The 15,144-nt window shown below is 31.9% G+C and overlaps 1 protein-coding gene across 3 annotated transcripts in view; it reads left to right on the top strand.

Annotated features, from left to right (window-relative positions):
* The window catches only part of MED15 (mediator complex subunit 15), a 196,389-nt gene that overhangs the window by 85,812 nt on the left and 95,433 nt on the right, over window positions 1-15,144 (top strand). Inside the window, exon 1 of one of the 3 annotated variants that reach the window (XM_035351293.2) lies at window positions 9,163-9,388. The exons of the other annotated variants lie outside the window; for them this stretch is intronic. Within the exon in view, the coding sequence (XP_035207184.1) occupies window positions 9,373-9,388 (16 nt within the window). The 5' untranslated portion in view covers window positions 9,163-9,372. Of the gene's footprint in view, window positions 1-9,162; window positions 9,389-15,144 lie in introns of those variants that run through there. 3 annotated transcript variants of the gene reach the window in all.

Genomic DNA, 15,144 nt, shown 5'->3' with positions numbered 1-15,144 from the left:
ATTATCATTTGTAATGAATAAACGACCAACTCTGCTTGACAGTTAGCATTCTCCAGGTCTCCCAATTAAAGAGTAAAATAGCTAGCTGCTGTCCTTTGCCTTTATATTTTCAGTATAGACCTTGCAATATCTTGAGAAGCCAAATGTTCTAAAGCGGTGTTTCTTAAAGTGTCATTTGGTAACTAACACCCCCAACCGCTTTTTTTTTTTTTTTTTTTTTTTTTTAAGTCCAAAGGTCTTTGTCCCTGAAGGACTATTGCTTTCGTTTTACGATTTTGCTTTGAATCACTATAAATGTCCGTTTCACTTTTCAAGCTGTTGCCACCAAATGTTAGAATCCTGCATTATATTTGAAGAAATTAAATAATGAAAAATGTGCGTAAATGTATGCCTATTTCCCGCATTGTGATAAAACAACGGTAGCCAGAGCCACCGAATTTTGAATGACGTAATTCTCCTACGAATATGGCATGTGGAAGACCAAATTTGAAATTTGGAATTTGTTTTATCATCGATTTCATATTTTGTAAAACTTTAACGAATTTTTGATTAACAAACTTTAGGATTTCAAAGCGAGCAATGGCAACACTCTACGGGGGGGGACACCTTTTTATCTCCAGCGCGCGGAACTGTGTATCGGAAATTTTAAAGATAGACTCATTTTAAAATTATTTTGCGATATTGCTATTGAACCGAATTTAATGGTTTAAGTGCAAAGAACATGGTAGTTAAAAAATGAAGGTAACACAAAACATTAAAAAAACGCCCCTTTGGACATAATTTTATTTTATTTTTATTTATTTATTTTGGTTGAAGCTTCCTTCCTCGATATACTGTCGAATTTCGATAACTCGGAACAGAAGGGGAAAAGAAAACATTTAAAGTAATCAAAATCCGGCTTCAAAAAATTCTTGTTAACTTTTAAAACTTTCAGCAAAATTTTTCAAGTTCCTGATACTTTTGCTACAGAATTTCATGCAATGCAGATTGTGATTCTATTTGTGAAACAGTTTCAAAGTTTCTTCTTCCTTTATGGAAACTCTGCGCCTGTTAATTATAGTAACACTGACAGTTCTGATGAAAATTGCCTGGGCGGATAGATCACCAGTTTTGCTTTTACTACTTGTCATCTTCTTTTTGTTATCGAATAAGAGCTATGAAACCCAGCAAGAAAAAAATATTAAATCTGGGGAGGGGAATGCATACTTTTGTTCACTGTCTATAGGATATTTTACGATATTACTATTCTTATTATCTTAAATTAACTCGACATGAAACTACTAATGTAACATGTTTCAGGCAAATATGAAAAGAAAATATTCAGGATGCACTTTAATGTATGGGAAGCTTACACTTTTAGTTACGTAATTTTTCTATTTACGTACAGACATTTTAGTTGTTTATATGCAATTTAGGTATAGATATTTCATTTATTTAATATGTTCATTGCATATGTTCTTAAATATGATGGAAACACTGAACATATTTCGTCATTAAATTAATTATTTTGAAATAATAAAATCTATCGCTGATAAAAAGTTTTAATTTTCCTTTGTCAAAAGGAGTCGTTTTTCAAAGGATTTTGTTATTAATTTCTTATATTATCCTTATTGATCATCACAGCTGAAAATAATCTTTCAGCTGCTGTTGACGAATGAAGGCATTAATGCGGCTTTAAGGCTTTAACTAATATTGTTAAATTACAAAAGTATTTATTCTCTTGCAGCATTTCCCATTTCGAAACTTTTATCCGTCTAAATTTATCTGAAATAAAATTCACGAACCAGTACCATTTAAAGTACGAATATTTCGCATTCAAGTGTCGTAATGTCTCTTTCTGGAACTTCACTCTCATCTAAACTCATTTTAGAACTTCCACTTTCGCTAACAGATAAAACGTGTAGCATTATAATGTAAAAACATTCTGCACATTTCAGAATTGCTACGGGATCTTTGAAATTTATTTCAAAACTTTGTGAAGAACTTAGCATAGATAAACGAAGATTTCCCCTTAAAGTGTCTTAATGTCTCTTTCTGACACTTCCCGCCCATCTAAACGTATTTCAAAAGAACTTCCACTCTAGCTAATTGATATACATTTTCAGCTTCGTACTGATGAAATTAGAAAACGTAAGTGATTTTCAACCCAAATGTAAAAATCTAAATTTAGATTTACTATGTTTGGTAGAGTGAATGTTAAGAGGAGAAAATGTGCCTCACTTGGTATTTTGCAGTGATATTAAAACTGATTTGACTTGCTAAGTATCATCTTCAGCTGCACTCAATTTGAAATAGAAATTAATGTCTGACTCTCTTGTGTTATTTTTACTGTTATTAATCAAAAAGTAGAAAGTATTAGATCCAATGGTAAACGTACTGGAGCACTGAATGTTTATGAAAAATACTAATTGTGGTCAGCCTAGTTAAGAACAACTCAAAAATTACTTTGCAATTTGATGATTCATTAAAAAGGCAAATTTTTCGGGAGTGATATGTTTCGTTTGTGAATTCGATAAATCATATTGACATCTTCGTTAACTAAGTTCAATGATACTTCCTTTGAGCAATACGAAATTAGTTATTTTTTTAAGTGTGAGAGAATCAGAGGATCTACTACATCAGCGATATAAAGTATGAACAAACATGATTGAAACTTAAATTTCTCGACTGGTTTATAAAACTCCAAATCCTAGCTGCAGGTTGAAAGATCACGTGGTCGAAGTTCTCTGAAATTTCGAAGTATCGTCTACTGCAGCATTTGATATAAATAGAATATTATAATGGAATTATAGCACATAATAGAACAATTTAAATAAAGAAAATTTCAGCATAATATAATATAAATTTTTCTACGATATATCAGAAACAACGATTTTGTCTAACTTGCTACAAAGTATTGTCTTATTAGCAGGAAAGGGGCAAATTTCTTTTTGCGAAAAATAATGACTTAATATTAAAAAAAAAAATCCATGTTAATTTGTTAACGTTATTTAAAAAAATTTGAAATGGTGTAATAATAATAATTTTTTATAAAAATTAAGAGTAGCATTAAGAATTTTGTATGACATTCGCATGAAAATTGCCATCATGGTCTAAAATAAATTACAGTGTTGAATAAATATTAATTTTTATTTTTACATCTTTTTAATTATTTCTTAGCTTAGGTGTTTAAAAAGATGGTAGTCATATTTTCATTCATATTTCCGTGTTATGAATTTATTTGTATGATAAATCTTTAAATGTATATTTTTACATTACCGGAGAAGGATTCTAATTTCGCGTCAAGGAACATGAGGCGTATGTTAGAAAAAAGGAAACACAGAAGTCTTCTGTTGCTCAACATTGTTGGTCCGAAAATCACACTTTTAATTTTTCTGCTGCCAAAATTATTCAAAAAACATCTTCCATTGGAGAACCGGATTTACTAGAGGCATTTCACATTCATAAAAATCTTTCTGTTCTAGTTAACGATCCTAATTCCAATCCAAATTTGCCTTCGGCCTTTAAAGAAATTATGTTTTAGTTCGGGTTTCACCAACAGATGGCGCCACTTGCTTATTCTTGTCCAGGCTTTCTTATCTTATCTAATCATTATTTCCTATCTTGTTCATTTGCAGTTTTGCAGCTGAGGATGGTTGTTTGGTAAAACCATCGAAACTAGTCGTGTGAAAATTTTGTAAATATAACGCTGATTTTTGTTGTTTGACTTTTGGACTATGTACAAATTTGACATCCTCCTCAGCTTTAATTAACGAAATGCAATCAATATAAATATTTTATTTTTATTTCTGAACTTAAATATTTATATTCATCCGTCGGAGTAACAATTCAAATTTATAAAAATTGTTTCCAATAAAATATAGACATGTTTTGTCTGTAAGCTCATTTTAGAGGGTATACACCTGACGCTCGTTATAATAACCTCTCACGATCTGAAGAAAAACGAGTAGTCACTATAACCAAAATAGATTTAATGGATTTTTATCATTTGGGGGATTTTTTACTTCAGTTGATGTTTTTATAATGATAATACACGTCAACTGTGTACAACTTTTTGTTTGGAAGGTGGAGGAGAATCTTTTTCTGTCTACTGTAACTGAGTTGGTTGTTATATGAGGGAAAGCGTTATTAAGTTACATTTAAAAGTATTGAATTATTATATGTTGGTAAAGTTTATTGTGTAATGGATCAGTAAATATTTTCGAATGTAGTAAGATGAAAAAAGTTTCATTTACAAGTATAGTGCAGCCCGTTAATACGAATTTAAACTAAAATTTTAAGCATTGTGTAATATTTTCTCATATGAGGGCTAAGGTAGTTTCTTGTAATTTAAATAGCCTGCTTTATTTATTTATTTGGTTGAGGGGGGTTGTTATTGTTTTCACATAAGAGTTGAGTTCGTCTTGGCAAAACTTTTGCAGTATGACTGGTTTCTAAAATTAATTGAGCCCACCAGCGGTCGAGTGGTAAAGTCGTTGAACACTGGTAGTTCGGTCCGAGGTTCGAATTCCGCGAACGGGCTGGCTGCATGGTTGTTTTTGTGGTTTTCCTCATGTGCAACGTGTATACGAGCCAGTTCCCTTAGAAAGTCCTCCAGGAAGGCATCCTTCCCTTTAGGCAGATAACCCTAGTGTGCTTTGCCATAATTAAATACACCAATACACCAAAATTAATTGTATACTTTTTAGGTCTAATAAGAAGTCACTGAATAAATATTTTCAAAGTGGTCAAATTAAATAGCAAATGTAGTTTTATCAGAAACTGAACCATTATTCAAGAGGGAAGAAAGGTTTTATTTTTATATTCTTGAGTACATCTTTAAATCTTGCGTCCAGACACAAAAATGTAAAATAAACTCTCCAAGAAATATTTCAAAGGATAAGACTTTTTTTTAAGTCCTAAGGGGGCTGTTGGTCTCGAAATGGGATTTTACGTTGGTTCACTATAAACGGCTTATCACTGTTCAAATTGTTGCCACCAAATATTATCTCCTTGTATTATTTTTAAAGAAATTAAATAAAGAAGAATCTGCATATATGTTACATATATGCAGATTCTTCTATTCTGCATATATATTATCTCCTTGTATTATTTTTAAAGAAATTAAATAAAGAAGAATCTGCATATATGTTACTCGTATTGTGAAAGTCAATTATCTTTCAAGTTTCATTAAAACTATCGCAGATATACCCATTTTTATATTTAAGATTCGAGATTGTCTTGGAATATCTTGAAAGATGTTTTGGATCCAAGTGGTACCGCAGTGGTAATCAAACATATTATGATTTTCTCGAGGTAAAAGAAAAGCTTATTTATTGCACTTTAAAAATAACAGCATTAAGAAGTTCTTTAATGATATAGATCTAAACCAAATATACTATATAGGAGAATGCATTTTTGGAATTTGTTTTATTATCGAATTCATATTTTGTAACACTTCAAGGAATTTCTGATTAACAAACTCAATGATTTCAAAGCCGCGAGACTGTGTATCGGAAAGTCTAAAGATACGCTCATTTTAAAATTATTTTGCGATATTGCTCTTGAATTGAATTTTATGGTTTAAATGCGAAAAAATGATATTTAATAAATAAAGGCAGCACACAAAACGTGTTAAAAAAAAAAAACCCTTTTGGCGTAATGTAAGATCTGAAAGCTTTCAGATTTTTTTTACATTTATTTATTTTATATTTTTTGCTAGCTTCATCAAAATTTTATGTTTTTAGCTACTTCATTTTCAATGAAAAATATTGCCAAACCGTTACTTGGCTCATCGTGGATCGAATATAGCTTTTAATCAATTTCTTCTCGCAAGAAGCAACTGAAACACTATCAAAACAGGCTTTAGTGTCAAATATAAGTTAGGGACCGATTCTTGAAAGTCGAAATAAATTTTAACATTTTCAATGTAAACCACTTTTTACCTCCTTCCTTTTCTTATATTCTTATATATAGGTACATATACTTAAGGTTCTTTGAGAGCCTCGTTGATCAGTTCTCACTTGGACTAATCATATTAAGAATGTAAAAAATAAAGCCATTGGAATTATGTGCAGATTTCTTCCAGTCATGGGAAAATTTTCTAACCTTAGTCTACGAACCAAGAGGCATATCTACACTACTTGCATCCGTCCAATTCTTTGTTATGCAGCTCCTGCCTGGAATACTGCTTCTCCAAATCAGCTCTATCAACTTCAAGTGGTGCAGAATAAATTTCTACGTATTACAGATGCTGACTTTCTCATCCGCAACTAACTTCTACATAGAGATCTTAAGCTCGAGATCATCACCGAATATATTAAAAGAACAGATGAGAAGTTCTTCACAAAAGCAGTTCAGTGCGACTTTGTGAACTGTTCTCAAGTCTTCAACTATGAAATACTGTTTGATGATCGCAGCATACGTCCACTGGCTGCACACGCTATCATGGGTGGACATCACTAGTTCTTCTCTTAGCTTCTCAGTCGGGCTGTTTATACTTCCATTTTATCTGATATTGACTGTGTTTTCTTCTTAGTTGTTTGGACTTTTTCTTGAGAGGTTGTTTTGACTGAAGTTGTGTTATATTTATGTTGTATGCGTTGAATTAGTGTTGTTATTTTGTTGTATTGATCTTTTGCTGTTTAGTAGTTTTTATTGAATCATGTTTTGCATTTGTCTTTTTGATGAATTGTCATTGGATCTTTTTGGATTTTTTTCCATTCTTGTCAAGTTTTATTACCTACCAGATACCTTTGGCCTTTTTACTTCCTTGTACGAAGTAAAAAGGAAGTATTGTAATCGCGAAAAGTTTCAGGCAGCATATTTCAACGAAAATATCCATTTTGACCGCTATCGAATGTAATTTAACGATGTTTTTGCGTCATATCTGTACGTAAGGACAGAATAAAATACTCTTTTCTTTCAAAAAATTATAAATATGCTTTAAAATTAATTCTGAAGATAATTTTTCGTGGCGTCTGTACGAACGTATGTACGTACGTGCGTACGTTCGTGAGTACTCAAAAACGAGTATCTCGCATAACTCAAAAACGAGTAGCCTCAGAACGTTGAAATTTTGTATATAGGACTGCTATAACATGTAGATGTGCACCTCGTATTTTGGTTGCAATCGGCAGCACCAAACGTATATAAATATATTTATATATATATCCACTCTATTACCCGGCTCAGTGATCTCAGTTTCTTTACTCTTATATGTTTGTAAATTGAACATTTTTTGCTTTAAAAATGATTGAATTATGTTGTTTTTATCTTCCGGTTAAGGATTTTATGCCTTTAGTAGATCTGTGTGCAATATTTTTAGAATTATCAGCAATTTTAAAGTTGTTTAACTGCCGCTAAGCCTGTTTTTAATGGCGGCCATTGATGTTTACATTTGAAACAGGAGACTAGTGGAATTGTTGCCAATCTAGAGAAGCTTAGCTTCGCAACAGCAAAGATAACGCATTCATTTATTATTGCCAATTAAATCATGCTTAATTCTTTCTGGAATTTTTTCGAGGAAATAAGCGTTTGAGATTTACTTCCTAATTTTTAATATAGATATTTTGAGTTTTTGTGTATTTTTGCCTTCTCGAGAAGTGAGAACTGAATTAATTAAATGAGAAATACTCAATCGTCTGTGAAAAACTGTTTCTTTTTCGTTTTGTTTGCTTAATTTCTTTTATACATAGTTCTAGCTTTATTATAGTATTTGAATAGAACATGTGGGAACGATTAGATAATTCTTTAAATGATATACATTTTGTGCATTCTGAGTTATAATAATAATGAAATATAATACTGTTAAGTAAACCTAGCGCCAGAGTGTCGCTATGGTAAACAAAGTGAATTTTAAAGAATGCATTTATTCTATTGTGGTTTATGCGCTTTCGGCGAAGTAGGTTTAATTCAATCTAATAAAATTAAATAAAATGCAAGAAAAAATGCGTATAATTTAATATTCCGTACAAGGAAGTCATGTGATGTACACATCAGATTTTTTCTCTTGGTTACCTCTCTCATTTTCCTTTCCTCCATTTTCTCTTCAGAGATGTTATCCTCGTCCAGATTTTACTATGTCATGGGCCCCAGGGTTTGAGCTCATGAACCGGCAACGTTGCGTCAAGCAATAGTTCGGTATATCTAATTGTCTAAGTCGTTTATCAGTGGTCCGATGCGGTCCGCCTCGCCACACGGTGCACCTTTTCTATCGCGAAGGAAGTAAATAAAAATAAATGCTAAAATGACACGACTGTTTTAAAACAGCATACGTAAATGCATCATATCTGAACACATACCGACAGAAATAATTACGCGTAACAGTATTACACGTGTTTATTTCTGTCTTTTAATTATCGAAAAATAGCAGCAATGGAATAAAAGAAAAGAGTGTTTGTTATTCAGAATGGTTCCGCCCCCTTTAAGTTCCGATAAACTGAAATCTGCTATGTCACTCTGATTAAGTATGTAAATGAACAATGTATGTAATAAGTATGTAATAAGAACTAAAGTTCTTATTCTGTACTCATTCTTAAATTAGAGTGTCAGGTTACATTTCCGTTAATGTTTTTATTGTAACATTTGGAAAAGGAGCTTCGAATGAATATTATCTATGTTGAATATTAAAATTGTGTTATATTTAATATTTAAATGATAGAAGACATACTAAGATTCATACTGAGAATACTTTTTCTCGAAAAGTAACGTTTCTAAATAAATAAATAAACTGTCCAAATTGTTTTCTAATAATAGGCACATTTCATTTCAGCTTGGTCCAAATAAAATTCCCGGATACGTGCCTTGAAGTGATGTCTTACTGCCGTGAATGTTAAAGTAGAATATGTGGCGAGAGGAAATTATGTAACGAATAAAATTTTTTGTTTTGGCTTTCTTTATTCGCCTTTTTTCGCAAGAGAAAATGAAGAAAATTCTTTTTTTTCCCCCCTTAAAAAAAGTTTTACCTCTTATATATACAGTTGGTTACTCGACTGCTCTTTGGTATTTCTGCTTTTCCTTTGACCGCCAAATGCTCTCGCCAAGTGTCCCACCTGGCCACCCTCCTGCGCCTGGCAACCCTGTTCATTCCGAAGCATCCGCTCCTTTACTCTCATAAGCGGCGCTTCGTGTTCTTCGCGAATCCGAAAACTTCTTTTTTTGCTATCCCGCTCCGCATCTTGGCCGCGGGAAAAGTTCACGGAATTCAGTCTCTCCTCCTCCGAAGTCGACTCGGAGAAACTGCGCCTTTTTATTTATTTGTTTATTTATTTATTTATTTATATAGCGGTTTCATCGTTATCGAGTGGAAAATAGTTTTATTCTCTAAGTGTGTTTTACCGGCGGTTTGCCGTAGCAAAGAAAAAGTGTGGTACTTAAACGGGTTCACCCGTTATGTTCTACTTTTCTTGTAAGTTGATTTCAAGCGTTTCTTTTTGTTATGCATATGTATTATTCTTTTTGAATTCAGTATTTTGTTTTTATTTCTTTGAATTTACATTTAGTAATTATTTCTGAAAGAAAACGAAGGAAAATATTTCTGTGACGAAAATTTATTTTTAGGTAATGTAGTATAAATAAGCATATTCCTCAAGTTTTTGAGAAGAAAAATTCATTTAAAACTTAAACGTTATTTTCCAGTTATTCCATGTGGTTGTCATCTAATTTTGCTTCCGAGTGTGGGGGTGCGAAGTATAAAAAATGTTATTTTATTTTTGTTTTGATTTAATTTGGGGTTTAAATTTTATGCACTATATTTTATTAATATTAAAGATTTTAGGATTACTTGTAATCAAAGCTATGGTGACGTTTGATCAAGCCTTTTCTTCTTCCTTTCACATCCTTTTCTTTTTCAAAACTTGATTTTATATTGGTCTTTCTTTATTATAAAACATAAATTACTGGAAAATCGGACAGCTCTAAAAATTTCGTAGGATTCTTTTCAAGGAAAATAAAATAAAAGTAGGAACTTTAAAATTCCATTTAAATTTCTGTTTAATTCGTCATTCTAAAAGGAAAACATTTTTACTCGGTCAAAAAGGAAAGGCGGAAAAAGTTTGGTTAGGCGTAAAACGTATTTAACATGTGAAATGTGCTTGGCTATTCTGTAGGTTTGGAATAGAACAGAAATTATTGCGTTATTTTTCTGTTTTATTCATTCAGTGTTATATAAATAACTAAAAATGCTAGCTCACGAGCCTACCTTAGAAAGCGGCAATGTTGCTTAATTTTAATAATGCAAGCTAGGTGGCAGCACTAGCTGTATTTTTATTACGTCAGTGCCTAAGTTTTCGGAGTTTTATGTAACTAGATTGCCGTAAAAATTGTATTGTATAATTGCGAATTACTTATGAAACAGAGATTTTCTTTCGTGTGTTCAGTAATAGTTATTAGATTACAGTCGTTTTCTAGTCTGGCAGGAAAAGGGGAATCCTGTAGTTAAATATATGTAAACTTTGATCTGTTTTAAATAAATGCGATGCGTTGAAGCATATGGTTACGTCAGATTGTATTCTGTAATGTAAGATGTGATTACTAAAATATAGCAGAAGTATAAAAAAATATATTGTAACTTTGTCAGGTACTTTTTCTTTGGGAAATGCTGTTCGTTAAATCTTTTGACAATAGATGCATAAATATTGTTTCAGAGCTACGAGTCAATCGAAAAAAATAAGAGCGATTTTATTATTTTCCGTTTTATATTTTGAGTGCATACTGCAAATCTTACGAATAGAAGGACATTATTTGATATGTTGCCAATAAAAATGAAATATAATTTTTTGGAAATTGCCGTTGTTTGTTTTGTTACTCTAAAGGAAGTACAAAAGATTATGCATTAAATTGGCTGCTATATTACACTGTGCGATTTCAATTAATTTTATAACACTTGGCGAAAATTGTGCTTTTGTATATTTTTAAAGTGTGTTTTTGAAGTATGTTTATTTTCAAATTATTATTTTAACCATATTACTGTATTGTTTTCCTTAACGTATAAAGCTATGTTTTACAAAACTAGCATGTAAAAAGAACATAAAGAATGTAAAAAGTAGCACTTGGCAAGTGTTGCCATTGCGTGAAACGTTAAGACCTTGAATTTATCATCCATGCACACAGGAAATTACTAGAGTTTAAATATTCGGCAAAACATCCTATCTATAATTTTGTCTCAAATTTAATGTATGTTATTGATTAAAATTTGAATGACTTAAAAGTTATGTGTTGTCTCCCATGAAATAACACACTTTTCATTTACTTTCTATGCGCTCTCACAAGAAATCAGTTTTCATAGTGTTGCCATTCGACTCTGCATAAAAATTATTAATTTGTCCTCCGAATTTAATCGGTGTATTAGTCATTAACAAACTAAGCGATTCAAGTGCAATAAACGCGGTTTAGTTTAATATTTTAAATCTATATTTAACTTTTTAGTAATTCATTTAATTGATATAAATTAAAAAGTACATTTATGATATATTTAATGGGTAAGGGAAAGGGAGATCTCATCTTATTTTTGTTGGATTAAAAGAAGAAAAGCAAGCCAATATCGAATTCAGAATTCGGCGAAATTCGACCTAGAACGTTAGTTTAAAAGAAAAATTTTAATGCATTTTGCAGAAAACTAGCAGGGATCTCTGTATTTCAGGGAGAAATTTATTGCCACCTATTTAAATAATGTATTGCCGTGTGATTCAGGGAAATTCAAACATTATGATTATGATTTGTGAAGACTCGGAAGATATTCAAAATCAAGAAGCATGAAAAACAAATTGTGCTTTCTCTCGGTGTTCGAGCCATGAATCTTCCAAGTTCTAACTGGATATACTAACCTGTCGTACCAGAGAGCGTGCATAAAGGAATACAATAATTCCTTATATATAATTTCATTTGAAGGTGATTGGGAAGAGGCTTGAGATTCAGTCAACCAAATCCAGGTAGTGACGATTTATCATATACTATTTTTTAATTTGGGCACCTCCATTGGACATTACGTACCAGTGTTGATGAAAAATCAGTTGTGGCCTCTCTGAGATTCAAATCATAGATCTGCTATTTGCTACCTGGACGTGCTAACCGCTTACACCATGTAAGTATGTTTGGGGAAATGCGATAATTCCGTATACGCTTTCATCAAATTCCGATTCACCAAATTGATTCTGTCTTGAATCAGCGTTGAAACCTAAAAAACCCTTGACTTTAATGGTCATCATGTATTTATAGAGAATTTCTATTATTCGTTCCTGCTTACAGATCCTTCACTTCGGGATCAAAGTTCGCCAGGTTTCTTAATTTTCACTGATATCTCAAATCGGTATCAACATTACAATATCACAGTCAACCTGAATTTTGGTCAAGATTGCTACTGAGAAAATTAATATGTCTGCTGAATTAATTATTAACAAAGAGTTTTGTGAAAGTAGGAATAATTGTGATATCGTTCGATTGCTAAAATTAATATTAGTAACCGAACAATATTACATTCAACGGGAAATTTATGGTTTCGAGGACGAGTTTGGTAGTCTTCGACGAGTTTCATGGAAATTTTTATTAATACAAGTAAATGAAGTTTCTGATTAATTGATTATTGTTTATCAAAATTATTGGTTGATTACCGTAAAAAAGTTTATTTGTTTTAATAAATTTCGTTCAAAATATTTTATGAGTTAAATTATAATTGGAACATTATTAATGAATAATGTTTATTTTGGCATCTGGTTTACGTTTACATTTTTGTTTTGAGTAATACTGCGACTGTTTTTGGTTAGGCATTGTCCTTGGAGGATTAAATTATCGAGCTGTTTACTTTTGTCATTGAGATTCCACTTCCTTTTTTGAAGGCTGTCAGCATTAAATTATCATTCTATTCAGCGTGCTCATTTTCCATGGCTATACTTCTTGAATTTATCCCGTTTTTACTATAAGCAAAGCGTATTTTTTTCCTTAGATTTTGACTGTTTTTATTGGGTTAAGTATTAATTCGTTTTCATTAACTTATATTAAGTAACTCTCATACAAAGACAGTGTCTGTCGGGGAGAGAAAAACTGATAAACTATAAAAAATTGCGTGAAAAATAAAATCTGTTGAAATAATAAAGTATGTCAGATAGCTGAAATCAAAAGCAAAGTAACTACTTTTGAGTATATTTATTGTTATTTCTTTTATTGTTTGATAGCTATTTAAATTTAAAGCTTATTGACTTTTTATTTCATGTTAAAATCCTTTTCGTTTTTGCAGCCATTTGATATGTCCTCCTCAGGGCTGGATTGAGATTTTAGATGTCCTAAGCACTTAAAAGATTTTGGTATACGCCAGTTTTTTCCCCCCAGTTCTTTCACTTTCGTTTTTAACTGCACTTTTCATTCCATTTTAAAAGTGACAGTAGGAAATTTTTGTAGTGTCTCCTTTCCTTGAGAAAACCACGAAAACGCCCATGCAGCCACCCGTTCGCACAGAAACAAGCCCAGGTCGAACTACTAGTGTTTAGTAACTTAATCGCTCGCCCGCTGATAGGCCTTGTACAAAGAGGAGAAAGAAAATTCGACCCTTAATGCATTCCCATGAAAAGTAGTTACACGGTGTTAAATTGGGAATTCTTGGTGGCCAAGATGCCAGAGCTATGTTCTGGTCTGTTGAACGGCCAATTCCAACACTTTTGTCCGCACCCATGTTCTGAAACGATGCTGGATAACAGTAACAAAATTGGCTTTTGTGTATTTGAACACACCAAATGTTTTTCTGCTTGATCAGCGGCCACATCAAACCATTTATTTGATGCTGACGTCATGAAAACAAAGAAAAGGCGATTTTAAACTTGAAGACTCCATCTGTAGAACTATACTAAATGTTTCCTGACCAACACATTTTGATTCATAAGTATTCAGTCTCTCATTCTTTTAAGCTAACCCGTCTATAAAAAATATATATAATTTAATTCTGTATCTTCTTAATCCCATTTTTAATTAGGAGATTCTTGCTTTCTTATTACATTATTTTAACACTTGCCATGCCCAATTATATTTCTGCTTTTCTATTATAGTACGTTAGTTTTTGTTGACGCTTTTCTACGTCCCCTCCCTTCATAACTGTTCAAAAGATTCCCAAGTAATTCGTAAATTTATGTTACTAAACTTAAAAGTGTCTCATTACTCACTGATCTAATGATCCGTTCTCATCGGGATTTCTGGGTAACATGATAGTAACTGTAAAAAAGGCTTGGAAGTGTTTTTATGTAGTAATTATCCAATAGCATTGAAATGATAGCATGCGTGGGTTAACTTTCAGGCTTGCTCAGAATTTAAGTTGATTACTAAAAAATCAGTCTCACTTCATTTTTGGGATTATAAATGCAAATAAAAAATAAGTACGTTAAATAAAAGTGAAAATTTAATCAGAATTCAAATTTAAAATAACGTTGGTTTCGTGAAGGGAAAAAAATTATATGCATTTTGATGGCGATTTAAACCATCTGATTTTTCAAGGAGCAAAATTATTCTGCCGAAGAATATCTTTCTTCAGCGAGTATTAAAAATGATAGTTGATACTATAAACTTTACTAACTCGAACGGATCGCAGAAAAAAGTTCATAGATGGTAATGGTATTGTAAGATTCCTAAGTGTTTTAATCTAAAGTTGAGGAACCTTAAGAACTGATAAGCGAATAATCACTTGAGTTCGTAAGACAGAGAACAAAACGTACGAAGGTTCCAATAAAGTTTTAACAGAACTCCTTCTTGTAGTTTTACAATAAAGCCTCCACTCGGGTTTGAACTCAGGAAACTAAGAATTAAAACTTAACTAATCTTAACTAAAAAGATATAGCGGAAGTTATGAAGATTCTAACAGAGTTGGCCCTTTAACGCTAAGTAATGGCGAAGCTATCAAGAGAGAGTAGCCTGAAAAGGCGAACGCGTGCTAGTCAGAATCACTGGCTTTCTAACGAAGTCAGTTGAACTTCAGTTAACTACTTCTCCTCATTTGCATTTTAACGCGATTCTAAAAATACGTTCCGTCCGGAAGTTGTAAGCGTGAAATTAAGAAAGGATAGGAGAGTAAATTTAACTCAAAATTTAACTGTTAGATAAATTAACATAATCCTTACAGTATTTAAAAAAAAAAAAAAAAAAACTGTTCAGAACCATGTAGCAACAAGACGCGAATAGACTGTGCAT

Source organism: Stegodyphus dumicola, chromosome 9, assembly GCF_044657685.1.
Source record: "Stegodyphus dumicola isolate Sdum_Otavi_A_Nest chromosome 9, ASM4465768v1".
Lineage (NCBI taxonomy): Eukaryota > Metazoa > Arthropoda > Arachnida > Araneae > Eresidae > Stegodyphus > Stegodyphus dumicola.
The sequence above is the reverse complement of the archived record's forward strand: the minus strand, read 5'-3'. Positions and strand labels throughout refer to the sequence as shown.